The sequence below is a fragment of the Schistosoma mansoni genome, chromosome 4 (genome assembly GCF_000237925.1).
Source record: "Schistosoma mansoni strain Puerto Rico chromosome 4, complete genome".
NCBI lineage: Eukaryota > Metazoa > Platyhelminthes > Trematoda > Strigeidida > Schistosomatidae > Schistosoma > Schistosoma mansoni.
Window position 1 is genome coordinate 21,261,190 of NC_031498.1, and position 15,626 is coordinate 21,276,815.

At 36.8% G+C, this 15,626-nt stretch overlaps 1 protein-coding gene across 1 annotated transcript; it reads right to left on the reverse strand.

Moving 5' to 3' along the window:
* Positions 1-12,554: 12,554 nt before the first annotated feature.
* Smp_015920 (putative beta-1,4-galactosyltransferase) lies at positions 12,555-13,613 on the reverse strand (the record flags this gene model as incomplete). The annotated part of the gene is made up of 1 exon (XM_018797178.1): positions 12,555-13,613. The coding sequence occupies one exon, from the start codon at positions 13,611-13,613 to the stop codon at positions 12,555-12,557; it is 1,059 nt and encodes a 352-aa protein (XP_018652245.1).
* Positions 13,614-15,626: the final 2,013 nt, after the last annotated feature.

The following is a 15,626-nucleotide window of genomic DNA, read 5'->3' on the forward strand; positions in this document are numbered from 1 at the left end:
ACATTATTACTAATTTCAGATTGTGTAAAAGTTGCTTCATTTACACATCTTTTACGGTTAGCGTGACTTCGGCATGCCCCATTCACTTTCTCTTCATCATTTACACGAATATAACGTTTCATTAAATGACCGAACTATGTGTTTAAATTAACTTGTGGGAATACTTAAATGAAATTGTGTTCACTAATTGTGTATTAAACATTTGAGACTACCTTTGAATTTCAATAATCACCATTATCAATTATTAATAACAGCTGTCAGTTTTTTTTTTTCAAAAATTAACTTTCAATGATCTACACATTTTAATCGTTTAAAGATCCCAATCATATTAAAAGACTAATATTTGAACGAAGAATATTCTTTTCGATAAATCCTCTTCAGGTTCTACAATGATATATCCAAATTAATAATCCGAAAAAAATGGTCAGGTTGAAGGCAAACTACATCGTTTAATGCATGTAAATTTAGGATTGTCAAACCGAATACAATAAAATTGTTAATGTTAATATGACTCATATAGAATGTTAACTTGAATCTGTATATACGTAAAGTGAAAATTTAAGATCTGTGATCAGAATATAAATATGGGTCAGATAGGGTGAGAGAGATATATGATAGTGCAATTACAAGTCGATCAAGTGGAAGACTAAATTGTGTGAAAAATGAGTGATCTACACATTATTATTACTACTCTTGTCACGATAACTGATAACTTTAGTTGCATTTCTACTACATTACAAAAAAAAATTATCCTGATATACATTCACTAACAGGAGTATAGCAGGGTACTGAAATGGATTTGTTTTTGTTTTTTTCGAAGTTAAAATTTTTTACAAAACTCAGATGGAACAGTGAGAAAATAGTTAATTATTGTAAATAATAATCGAATGTAAAAATGCCAATTCTTACATCCAATAAAAGCACTTTATTCTAGTTCGATTTGAACGAATCACATTACAAAACTGCACCATTTACAACCAATTAAAAAATTATTACAGGTGACAAAATATTTGTTCATTTTCACTTGAGCACACACTTTCAAAAACAAGTTCACCAATCACCAATTGCTAAATTTTTTTCACATCCTTCATTTTCGAAAAATGGGTGATAGGGGGATAATACGAGCCGTGATTTTAATGTCAACCGAAGAATAGGGTGCTTTTTATTTAATTAACATTTTAATAGAGATATTGAACCAATTGATTTTGAGTATTATGTTGACCAATTGAATTTTGACTTTTGTTTATAATGGTTAATTGAAGATTATTTCTCCATCACAGAATAACATTGCAATGAGAAGTATTAAAAGTTAGAATTCAGTAAAATGTTATTTCAACATAGATATATACTGTCATCTGTTCTCACCTTCCACTTCTCAACTCATTCACCAGGTGCTTGTGGTGTGAGTCACACTGTAAGCTTGATGTCCAACTAAGTATTAATAGGGGGCTTTGAATCTACGGTCAAATAGCTGAAAGTCCAACGCCATGACCACTGAAACACCAATCCACAAGGGATTTCAACTATACACTTATAGTTTATTTCTTATGAGATTAACTGAAGTCATCTCTTGGAATGAGTCTGACAGAAACTTTCGATCATTTCTTTGTAGGCTATTGTATTCATTTGCCATTTTCAGATTATCATAGAGCCTCAGTGAATAATGGTATTTTATGCTTTTGATGAGCATGAAAGTGCAGGAGGTTGTAGTAGGGTCGAGTCGAGGACGGACTATGATCACTACTACTATACGATTACGTGCCCAGAAACGACTTTCTTCCTTTGATAACGCGTAAATCAGAAGGCTTTTTAATCCAGATCAAGTATATTTATTGGCGATCTCGTGTTATCGATAGAATACCGAGACGTGCCAACGAGTACAGGTGAAATGTGCAGAGCGTAAGAAAGTTCGAACCGAACAAGGTGGATAGCGGAACAAGAAGTGAGTGTGATACAGTTAAACAAATACAGTAAAACAATCTCTGGTACAATTGTTTACAACAATAATAATTGTTTCTGTCATTCCAATCGTGTTCTTATCGAGACCAGTCGGTCACTACAAGGTTTTCTATGATGAGAAAGTATCAACTCGGCTTTCATCTTGTAATTTTACTCAGCACACTTAACCAACGAACACAGTCATCATGTTCATAACCGTTATATGAGAGACGTAGATGAAGTCAATCAGTACCAAATATTGAAAAAAACTCTTCGAAATCGTTGGCTGTAAACCAGTAGGAACAAACGAAAAAGTTTTTCTACAGATCAAAATTTGTAACATCATCAATATTTGTTCGGTCTGGATTTAAATTCATAAAGGGAACTAACTGCATTACAATAAAGTTTGCTGGTTTCATCTGGCTTATTGTATATAGTGGAGTAAACAGCGATCAGTAAACCGTAAAGAACGTTATATGACAGGTAGGAATTCCGACTTACATATCCGTCACTTGGTGGCGTTAGTTTTTGTGCCTGCTGCAGACATAAATGAATCTCATAGTTTAACAAAGTTACCGTCTGATATATAGAATAATGACGAAATTAAAGAGTTAAACAATTAATTTGAAAATAACTGAACCAGAAGACTAATAAGATGGAAGGACTAAAGAGACCCGATTTTGCAAGTTGTACCATGGAACACTCTCAGTTCCGTGGTGGAATATCTTCCTAAAATAATTTATCTTGTTGAACGGTGTCATATAGGCTTTATCCATATTATTGTCGGCACTCATTCAGATTTATAGTGATCTACTGATGCTCCAAAGAAGAAACAGAAGCCGAATGAATTGAACATCGAATAGTATATTGCAGAGATCCAGCCACATCACGTAAAAAGGAAGTACAGGATGGTAGATAAGTTTTACATATACGTTAAATAATAGAATCACCACTTTGACGCTTGCCTTTTTTGTTGTTCGCCCTAACATATGCCCCAAATTGGGAATTACCGATACAAATACCGTTGAACATGTGATTGATTTATTAGTGATTGTGCATTTTATGTTTCGTTTGCTCATTTATTGGTCGAGGAGATTCTACATACTTGTAATTCTTATTACTTAACTGTGAATTTGATCGATAATTTAAAGAAATTAAGTATGAGATTTGTTCATCAATAAAGGATCCAAACATTATCTTTTACCATTCCATAATACTAACATAATGATGTGGGTATTGATAAAATACTCTCATACTACTATAAAGTTAATTGATTCAGTTACGTGTACAGAACGGTAGCCTCTGTCTCTATTTAATTTGATTATCGATTACAGTCGAAATAAAATATCCCATAAATGTTCATATTTAGACTTCTGATTTAACTCTGTTGTTAAGAATAGGTGGCGTTACAGTGTTTTTAGTTCGATAAGAAATACAAACTAATTTGAGATCGTTTACGTTATATTTAACCAAGGCAGCGCGTTGAGTGTATTTCATCCCTATAATTACTACCCGTGATTATACCAGTCTGGTCTAATTAGGAACAGAAGAAGTGATAGGGAGATAACGATGTAATCAATCACAAGAAACATGGATATATACCTTATTAAACGGATACATTGTAATTAATAAAAAGACAGTAAGAAAACAATTAAAATAGTGGTAACTAATAATAGAAATAGTACTTCAAGGTGGATTTTGTTTATTACCCTGAAGAAGTCTAAAGAAGTTAGCTGGATGAAACGTTGGAATTATTTAAATTTCAATTGCTGAGATTATTTCAAATATAATTTTCACATATGATAAATACCTGAATCGTTAAGTCGATTTTAGAATACAAATGAATTTTGGATATTGTTAATACCGTGGTGTGGGTTACTTATACCCACATAAGTAGTATATTACGGTGGTCGGGCATTGAATGTATTTCAGTAGAAGATCGATAAGGAAAGAACGGGAACGAAGCACGATTGGTGTGAAAATGCATGAACAATAATAATAGGAGACGATGAACTGATATTTACAGAAGGAACAGTCAAGACTGAGTCAATTGATTGATAGTTTGTAAATTAACTATTTACTATATGGTTCACATATTTCACTGAGATATACTGTTAGTTTGTTTAAATACAATCGATTGTCCCCACTCGTTTTTTGTTCACTACACTACCATTACTACTAATAATAATAAAGGAAATAAGGCCGAGTATAGGTGGGGGAAAATACTTCACTAAAATGAATCGTTGAATAAAAATTCAACTCTTTATTACACAAATGAAATATGTAGAACGAGAATAAAATTACATTCTACCATTTAACAAATTATATGTTTTAAAGTCTTGAATGTTATCCCACTTATTCTACTGTGTATCTTGTTTAACTATTGTCCACAATGAAGAGTTTATATGGATGTAATTTCCTGTGCATTTGTGAATATTATACAGATTTGACTGTGTAGGTATACCATAACGACTAAATATCTTCATCATTGCTCTTTGAATGAAGTGTCCGCTAGGAGTGCTTGTGAGTACCACTTTTGGTCAGTTAGACTATGAACCGATCATAAGTAAAACACAATATGGGTTTAAAAATGGGTAACACTAATCGGCTTGCATACGTTCCCATGATTCAGGCGAAGGACTCCAAAAAGGTTTATTGTACGACAGCTTATGTAAACAAGAAGTACATTTTTCCGATTTCTGATACTAAAACCAATCTTAGACCACCAACAAGTCTGATGTACAAGTGATTTCATTCTTTCTGCTCTCAGATGGGTGGAGTGAAAGTCATCTCATATTGCAGATCAAAGTGTTGGGGGAATGGTTACTCTGTCGTTAACATTAAAACCTTCAGGATGCAGTGATATTCTTCTCACCTTTTGTAAAACTCAGGAAAAATACTCTTGAACTCAATATCCTAACCGCTTTTCACAACACTTATCACAATTCCACCTTCCTCACAAGTAGCCTTTACAAGTTCTTTCATATTAACAGGTAATGGTTGGACAAACATACAATCACTTTCTCTAGGTGGTCCTTCAGACTATGATTAGCGTGATAGAAAACCTGTATGTGGCTTCTTTTTGGGCACTCAGTGCTCAGTGGTGAAATCATAAACACCTAACTGTAAATTCCATTGCTGGACCATGGCAGCGGGTTGCCAATGACGTCTTAGGGGTACTACGTCAAGCCCACATAGATTATTCTAGCCTCTGGACAAACCAATCTATTCATTCTTCTCAAGTCACATTTCTATATTGTCACTTATCCGCTTATTAAACTTGAGTGTTTTTTATATTATTGTATGTGCGTTAATTATTTAGGCTGTTCATTGTGTCGGTAACCTAATTCTATCTGACTGTAAATAACGAGGAAGGTTAAAGAACACATTACGCTGGGAAATAGAAGGAGATACGAAAAGGATGAATAACAACCGTAAAGAACTGGAAAGGATTGCCCAGGACATGGTTGGACTGAGAATGCTGGTTGGCGGCTTATGCTCCTCCACGAGGGATAACAGGTGTAAGTAAGTAATAAATAACGAATCACGCCTGATCAAATTGAGTCTGCTCATACGCCTCCCCGATCCGCTTCTCTTTGCTTCGTTTCTCTGATCGTCTGTTTGGATCAAAGATTGCATGAAATATACGTATTCGAAATCCACTCTCGTATTTGACTTATTTTATTCCACTACTCACTAACGCGATTATACACGTGATTATACACGAGGGTAATCTGGATGTAAATTTCAATGACAATCATCCACTATCTAATTGGATTCAGATGTACAAGGGCCTCTAAAAGGTGACCTACTTACTTACTTACGCCTGTTACTCCCAATGTAGCATAGGCCGCCGATCAGCATCCTCCAACCCACTCTGTCCCGGGCCTTTTTTTCTACTTCTATGCAATTCTTCTTCATCCTTCTCATGTCTGTCTCCACTTCTCAGTGTAATGTGTTCTTTGGTCCTCCTCTTTTCCTTTGGCCTTCAGGTTTCCATGTAAGGGTTTGCTTTATGACTCAGTTGGGTGATTTCCTCAATGTGTGTCCTATCCACTTCCAACGCTTCTTCCTGATTTCCTCCTCCACTGAAATCTGGTTTTTTCTCTCCCACAGTAGGTTGTCGCTGATAGTTTCTGGCCGACGGATCCGAAGTATCTTGCGTAGACATCTGTTAATAAACACCTGCATCTTCTGGATGATGGTTTTTGTAGTTTTCCAAGTTTCCGCCCCATACACTAGAACTGTCTTGACATTTGTATTGAAAATTCTGATCTTGGTGTTGGTTAACAATTGTTTTGAGTTCTAGATATTCTTTAATTGTAAATATGTTGCTCTTTCTTTGCCGATCCGCGCCCTCACATCTGCATCAAATCCACCGTGCTCATCAATCATGCTGCCCAGATATGTAAAGGTTTTCACATCCTCAAAAGCTTCTCCATCAAGTGTGATTAGATTGATGTTCTTCATGTTATATTTGGGGATCTTAATTTTTCCCTTTGTGTATGTTGAGACCTACTGCTGCTGTGGCTGCTGCTACACTGGTCGTCTTCTCCTGCATTTGTTGTTGCGTGTGTGATAGAAGAGCCAGATCATCTGCGAAGTGTAAATCGTACAGTCGCATCCTAGCTGTCCACTGTATTTCGTGCTTCCCTCCAGATGCTGACGTCTTCATGATCCAGTCGATCACCAGAAGAAAGAGAAAGGGTGAGAGTAAGCAACCTTGCCTGACACCCATCTTTACCTCAAATGTGTCAGTGATCTGTCCTCCATGAACGATTTTGCAGTTTAGTCCATCATAGCAATTCCGTATGATATTGACTATCTTCTCAGGCACGCCGTAGTGTCGAATAAGCCTCCATAGTGTTGTCCTGTCTACACTATCAAATGCTTTCTCGTAGTCAATAAAGTTGATGTAGAGTGATGAATTCCATTCAATCGATTGTTCCACAGTGTTCCACAGAGTTGCGATTTGGTCTGTACACGATCGATCCTTACGAAATTCAGCCTGTCGGCCTTCATTCTGTTTAAAAATATCCTGTTGAATAAATTTCCTGGTATTGAGAGAAGAGTGATGCCCCTGTAGTCCTCACACTTGCTGAAATCGCCTTTCTTTGGTATCTTCATAAGGTGTCCTTCTCTCCAGTCTGTTGTTACTTATTCTTCATTTCAAATCTTACTGAAGAGAATGCGGAGTATCTTTACAGTTATTGCTACATCTGCTTTCAGTGCCTCTGCTGGAATTTTGTCTCGTCCTGCTGCTTTGCCGCTCTTGATTTGTCTGATGGCTATGCTGATCTCCTGAATTGTTAGTGGGCCAACATCGATTGAGAGGTCCGTGGGTGCTACTTCGATGTTGAGTGACTTCAGTGGAGCTGGTCGATTCAAAAGTTTTTTGAAGTGCTCTACCCACCTGTTTCATTGTTCTTCAATGTTGGTGGTTACCTTGCCTTCCTTGCTTTTCACTAGTCGTTTTGGTTTACGGTAATTTCCAGTGAGTATCTTTGTTGTATCATACAATTTTCTCACATTTCTTTCTCTTGCAGCCTTTTCTGCCGTTATTGCTGAATCTTCCACATATTTACGTTTACCGGTTCTGATGCTCCTCTTCACTTGCTTGTTTACTTCTGTGTATTCGGCTTGTGCCTTGGCTTTTTCTGCTCTTGTTCGGCTGGTATTGATTGCTGTCTTCTTGTTCCTCTTTTCTATAATCTTATCCAGTGTACCAACAATGATCCATTACTTGTGGTGGTGATTTTTGTTGCCCAGAACCTCCTGACGTGTTGAAGTGATTTCCTCTTTTATCTCTTTCCAGTTGCTCTCCATAGTAGTTCCTTCTCCATTGAGTAGCTCATGAAAGGTTTGGAACTTATTGTTGAGGGCTATCTTGAATTTAATGAGTTTGTCAGTGTCCCGAAGAAAAGCCGTATTAAACTTTTGCAATGTCGTCCACCCCGTTGTCCAGTGCTTCTTAAGTTTTAATTTCATCTTGGCGACCAGCAAGTGATGATCTGATGCTATATCAGCTCCTCTCCTGGTTCTCACATCCTTCATCCTCCTCCTGAACATTTTGTGGATGCAGATATGGTCGATTCGGTTCCGCGTAGTGCGGTCCGCTGAAGTCCATGTGGTTTTGTGAATGCGTTTATGTGGGAATATGGTGCCGACTATGACCAGTTTATTGAAGGCACATAGGTTTGCGAATCTCTCACCACTTTCATTCCTTTCTCCTAGTCCATGTCAATAAAATTAAAAGACAGTACATTCGTGCGTTCGTACATTCCAGAGCGTTACTAATTAGGTTCACGTTTTTGTATTGCACTGAGTACAATTTGTAAAACTTTTTTTCAAAATGGCATCTCATAAACTTTGTACACTAGGCTCAAATTATGTGTTATTGTACGCTCATAGTTGTTAAAAAGTATGTTTAGAGATTGGCATGAGCTGTGACCTTGAAAAAACACACATCAAGTTTGCTACAGGCATCTGAAGCTTTAGTGCTGTGTCCTGTGACCGAGATGATTAAAAAGAGAAAAAAAATATCCGCATGGCACTTGAATATGAACGCTAAACAATCCTTAACAGTATGCGATTGAACAGACAAAGGTATGATATACTGGTAGATTAAATTAATAGAAGATACAGTTGCTGGAATGAATTGTGGTTGAAGCCTTCAGATAAGAGAATGCAGTAATAAAGGACTATGAGTTGTGATATGTGATAAGGTGGAATGGGTTCAAATGATGGAAGGGAAGCCGAAGTTAAAATAAGGAAGACTGTTTATGAGGATGCAAAGCGCATCAGAAGAGCAAAGCGTTAAGAAACGCTAATAACTTTGTCTTTTATTGTCAGATTTTTTTCAAATTTCTTTTTTTCGTCCTATGCCAGTCACCAAGTTATAATGTGAAAGTTTGAGTTAGCATGTTATAGGTTGTCTTAATAGAATAGCTAATCCAGCATAAAATTGGAAAGATGAGTCTGAATGGTGAGTGTAGGAGAACAGCCTCAATATGACGGATTGATTGATTTGTTATCAACCATAACGTGCCCGATACAAACAAAATGTTCTGCCTTACAAACTTGAGTGGATTGAAGTCATCGCCCTCACCATCAACGCTTGCTGGTCTGTAGCCCCACACTCCCTCATTCCGTGATGTCGGCCCCATCATAGTTTGTTTTTAGATAAAATGTAGTATAATATTTCTGCAAGGGCAGGTATACGCCATTTTAACTGACATGATCTACAAGTCACAACATTTACTGGTTTATAGTATGCATCCCAAGTAGGGTTGTTTGGTAAATATAATCTATAAAAGTGAATATCAGTTCATTCGTTCAGATATACTGTGTCGTCTTGGAAATATTTTCCGAAGAAACATCGCGTCCACGTTACACACCAGATCCGACCTCGACAAAATTGTGTTATGATTTTGGTCGTGCTAAGTATTTATACAATACAACTTTTTAAGTTTATAGTTATTATAAAGTAGACTTGTGGGGCGCTTGGTGTGAACTGTGACCTTGGGTGAGCGCGTACATCGAGTTTCTTCCAGATATCAGAAGTTCCATAACTTTGTTCTCAAAGCAAGATTCTGAGGAAAAAAAGAGAAACTGAGGAGCAGCAAGGCATTTGGATGGGAACGATAAGCAATGCTTAACATTTTGTGGTGGAACAGACAGAGGTATGATAAATTAGTAGATTAAATTCATACTAGCTCTTGTTGCTAGATTGGAATGTGATCAGGGGCTTCAGATGAAAGAATGCAGTAATAAAGAACAATGAGATGTGATATTTATCATGGTGGAGCAAGTCCAAATGAAGGAAGTGAAGTCAAGGTTGGAATAAGAAAGGCTGTTTATTAGAATAGAGAGTGCGTAGAGTAGTGTCAATAAAACTAACAACTAATTGATGCGCGTTGATTGTCCTTGACCTTGGTGAGGATCGATGATTTGGTTAGGGCTCAGTGGTATTTAACTGGCTCTACAAACAGAATAATCTGAATTAATTCTATTTAGTTTGGTTCTCGTCAGCTATAGACAACCTGTTGTACTTATGTTTATATATGCCTTTTGTAAACAGATCACTGTTGTGCATGTCAACTTACCAGATGAAAAGAGCCAATAATATGGAATTTAGAGCTAGGAATGAATATTCTGTTTTGAAATTCAGTACTCACTCACTCACTCAACGAACGGATAGTTGCCTAGAAATCCTTGAAACTGCAAAAACAGTGAACACTGCTAAACGGATGCATTACATGCGCCCAGACAATTCATGTATTAATTTCATTTGGATTCTAATAAAGCTTTTCTCTAATATACAGTACTATTTATACGGACATATGAAATTATTAAATCAAGAAAGGTAGTTTATGAGTCACTGATAACATTGGGATGGATTACATAATTAAACATAATATGTAAAGAATCACTATAGATCGGGTCGAAAACGATAGACAGAACCCACTGAACAGTGCACAACATGACTCTATCGTCTACCGAAAGTCCGCAAGTTAAAAATTCCTCTTTGTCCAGTTTTAGATATGTATAATTCATCATGCCAAAAAACTGTAAACTGGTTAGTTGGAATACTAGATTTTCTACACAAAGTATTCTTCAACTGAAACGTTAAAGACGTTCTCGATTTCATTTCCAAGATGAAACATACAGACTCAAGTGGGAAACGGATGACGTCTCCAGATGTTGCTTCTTTGTTCACCAATGTACTAATAACTGAGATCATTGAATTTGTGTGTCCACAAATACTTTTAAAAAAGATTAATATTGGAATTTCGGAGGTTCGTCTCAAAGAATTACTTCTGAAATGTACAATCAAAGTCCATTTTGTCTTTAATAACACAGATTATAGGCAGTGGGATCCACGATGACGATCTCGTTGTATTTAGGACGCATCGCCTGAGTTCATTTACATATCACTATTGGTGTTCTTATTGAGACTAAAACCCACTGACTATCTCTTCAAACGCCCATGCATCACTAGTTAAATTACCAAGTCCAGACAGTCACATATGTCAAAAAACACTGATCAATCGTAGTCCTGAAATGACAGACGAAAACTTGTGAACTCGTTGAACGACTTGGTGACTATCTGGAATCATGGATTACCAATTATTGAGTTACCGTGTAAAGCGAAATACCCTGGGTTTGCGTTATTATGAACAACAATACTGGGATGCAGATGCATAACGAAAGCAATTCTCAAATACGACATAACGCCCTTCCAGCCTTTGATTGTTTTTCATATTCGAAATCTACTAAAATGTGACTTCACTTTAAAATATTGATAGGTCTGCGAGTTAACTGCCTGGATGTTTCCTAGATACCTCGGATTTCCTACTCTTTACATGTGAACATTAGGACAAAGGCGTGAAGTAAACAAAGAGGTTTTACCTTAAGGTTCATTAATGTATGTGTTTATTGATAACTGTCAACTTACAGAAACTTCTGGAAGTATACTAAATTTGTTAGCTAAGCAAGTAAACATCCTATCAGAGTTCGACATATAACCTGTCAATATTCTGAGCTTTTGTGACGTATGTTAATTGGAGAAAATTTTCTTATTCTTTTACTCGTTTCTAAAAAACTGATTGATAACTTCTCGTAAAGATCTCAAACATTACCAATAGAATTTTATTGATCATCATGCAATATTTCACTTATTATTGTCTATTCTCGTCGGATTCATTGTAAAGCAATGATAATAATTACAGGTTATTAATTTATTTACTTGTGTATATCTACACAGCTAATAAAAATGTACTGCCATTTGAAATGATTTAATATAGCTTTATTTATCCAGTGCAGATGGTATACGTTATGTCCTCGCTGACTATCACTTACACTGGAAAAACGAGGAACCAGTACAATCCCTACGACACCAAATAACAGCACATAAGACTGATACAAGTGAAGATTTATTCACCTCAAAAATACAACAACGACTCTGGTCGAAAATACACTCATCTATACAATGATTTATACATCCATTTGATTAGTAATTAGGGCAAAGTCGCATGTATGAGAAATGTTCAAAATTATAGCAAATCACATACTGCATATCATGCTGAACATCTGTCACATGCGAACGAAGAATAAATGAATGTTAACTACTGCAAATTATATGTGAGCTATCATTACATATATTCTTATTGGACAATTATTAAGTAACTAGGGTATATATATATATATATAAATGTATTTCAATGTTTCAAAAGATGGTTAAATAATGAATTGAAATGTTGTTTGAAAGTACATACCGAAAACTAAACACATAGACAACGGTAATAAATAATGTACAAATCACTATGATGAATAGCAAATAGAAATTCTTTTATTCGAACCAATAATGATACTAACTTATCTACTGCCCACAATGAAGAGTACATATTGATACAATTTCCTGTGCATTTGTGAATATTATACAGATTTGACTGTGCATATAACAATGTTGATGTTGAGACTACATCAGTGTGTTTGCTTTCTTGATTATTTCTATTCTTAAATAAAGGTATCATTCAATATAAAAGTAGTTTTGTTTCGTATTGTAAAGAACAAGAGTATACAATAAAAGGGGGCAAATGAATCTTTGGAAAGAATTATTCTAATGAAATCAAAAAATATGTGTAGTGTTGCTTCTCAAAATAGGTTGAAACTTTATATTTTACAGAATTTAATCCATCAGTTAACATGCGACTGACGGCATTTTCTAATAAGTCAAGTACTGAACGTATGTTCCCTTTAACCTGCTTATCATGAGGTTGAGCCAGATATCTGCCTATTGACTTTTCAATATGTTTATACACAATATTTGATGCTTTCAGTCGCCTCTCCAAATCATCGTCCTCTCCACCCCAACCCCAATAACTATTGGAATAACCATTAACCTGTATAAATTGTGCAGATGATATTTTCAAAACACCACCAATCAATGATTTGTAAGGTAAAATATAATTCCATGTACTCACTCCAACACTCAAATGAACCACACTCTCCATCGTCTCTTCATCACAACCATGTGGTATTCTGTCATCCAACGGTATTAAGTCAGCATCATGAAATATAGCACAGTTGAAATAGAAACGTTTACGTGCTTCAATGAAACCAACATTCATCAATCGAGCTTTGTTCAAAATACCAGTACCTTTTTGTTCAATAACAAATATTCGATAACATAAATGTTGTCTTTGGAGAACTGGAATCAGACTGGACAATGTATTATTCAGTTGTTTCCATCTATCTCTACAAACAATGATGATCGCTACACCGGATTGTGGGACGTTGCTACAATCAGTCGTCTCCTCCTTAAACATCCAACTGCCATCAAGACTCTGTGGATAAAATGTATCGTTGATTGGGTTCATCTCTTCATTGAATTCACCAGTGAATGGCATTTTCCCCATCGGTTTCAATGCATTCACCTTACTCGATGGAACACTGTCAATATTCTTACAAATAGTACGACATGTTTGTTTACAAACATCAAGTGTTGTATTGGATGGAATAATTGCTTCGGCAGTGAGATTTTGTAAGGTTACATAATTGACAGTGGTACGCATGAAATATATTTGTAATAAGAAAATTGTACAAAATATTAATCCGACTGCTTTAGAAATTGCATAGTAAATTCTGAACGATGATTTCTTCTTGGAAAACATTTGATTATACAATACTTGTTATAAAAAAAATGGTAACAACGGTAACAATAACAGAAATAAATGTTGAAGAATAGGGTGCTTTTTATTTAATTGACATTTTAATAGAGATATTGAACCAATTGATTTTGAGTATTATGTTGACCAATTGAATTTTGACTTTTGTTTATAATGGTTAATTGAAGATTATTTCTCCATCACAGAATAACATTGCAATGAGAAGTATTAAAAGTTAGAATTCAGTAAAATGTTATTTCAACATAGATATATACTGTCATCTGTTCTCACCTTCCACTTCTCAACTCATTCACCAGGTGCTTGTGGTGTGAGTCACACTGTAAGCTTGATGTCCAACTAAGTATTAATAGGGGGCTTTGAATCTACGGTCAAATAGCTGAAAGTCCAACGCCATGACCACTGAAACACCAATCCACAAGGGATTTCAACTATACACTTATAGTTTATTTCTTATGAGATTAACTGAAGTCATCTCTTGGAATGAGTCTGACAGAAACTTTCGATCATTTCTTTGTAGGCTATTGTATTCATTTGCCATTTTCAGATTATCATAGAGCCTCAGTGAATAATGGTATTTTATGCTTTTGATGAGCATGAAAGTGCAGGAGGTTGTAGTAGGGTCGAGTCGAGGACGGATTATGATCACTACTACTATACGATTACGTGCCCAGAAACGACTTTCTTCCTTTGATAACGCGTAAATCAGAAGGCTTTTTAATCCAGATCAAGTATATTTATTGGCGATCTCGTGTTATCGATAGAATACCGAGACGTGCCAACGAGTACAGGTGAAATGTGCAGAGCGTAAGAAAGTTCGAACCGAACAAGGTGGATAGCGGAACAAGAAGTGAGTGTGATACAGTTAAACAAATACAGTAAAACAATCTCTGGTACAATTGTTTACAACAATAATAATTGTTTCTGTCATTCCAATCGTGTTCTTATCGAGACCAGCCGGTCACTACAGGAGCCCCCCGCTAGAAAGGGTTTACACTTTCGATACGTAGCGGTTTCGTTCGTGGGACTGATCGTGAAACGTGCAATTGTAGGACGAAGGCGTTGGCAGAACAGGAAGCGATCGTCGATCCTCGAGTTGCCACCAAATGTCTTTGGCGTAGAACGGTACCAGGAAGAAAAGTACTGTATTGATTGCTTAGGTTAGCATGCTACACCAGAATGGTTTGTATCCAGAATCTGAAGATTGTGTTCGTAGAGGTCCGGTTCAGAAACGCTGCAGACGTAGGACGAAACCAGATTGAGCCAAGGAACCAGATGCGACCAGAATAACCAAGTTCGGGACCAAATATATACCATACGTATTGGAGCCAGAGATGTCGACTGAGTGCGTTGACTAGAGCGTGGGTGATCAGGCCAGCTTTCGCCAAGATTGACTGAAGTCGACGATACAAATACGGCAGTGGTCGGAGGCGTAGGCTCGGGGTAAACAGAAAAAATGAAAGAAAAAGAGAAAAGTGTAGCATTCGTGTAGTATAGGGGTAGGGTCCTATACTGTATCCGCAGTTGGTTATGAGGTTAGTCGCGAAAGCGTACGGGTAGGTGTACTCGACGACCTGAACGTGAGACGGTAGTCTCGTTCGAACCTCGTGAACCTGCGATCTCATCCGCAGTCAAGGGCGGTGTGGTCTGCTGGTCTGGACGTGAGACGGAAGTCTCGTCCGTAGACGAGGCAGATTACACGTGCTGTTGACTGGGACGTGAGAATGAGGTCTCAGGTGCATCTAGTGTGGGATCCGAAGTAGATGTAGAGATCCCGCTAGAAGCTTTGATGGGTCTAGCATTGGGTCTCGGCTTATCAGGTAGGGCACTGTCATCGACGCGTGCTGGCATGAGACGATCAATGCTGACTACTACGACGCGGCAATGTCGATCAACCTTGAAGGTCTTTTCGTGACGGGAAATCACGTGAAAAGGGCCTTCGTAAGGCTGTTTGCTCAGATTGTCCGTAAGTTATCGTGTACCATAGTTAGGAATGACTGA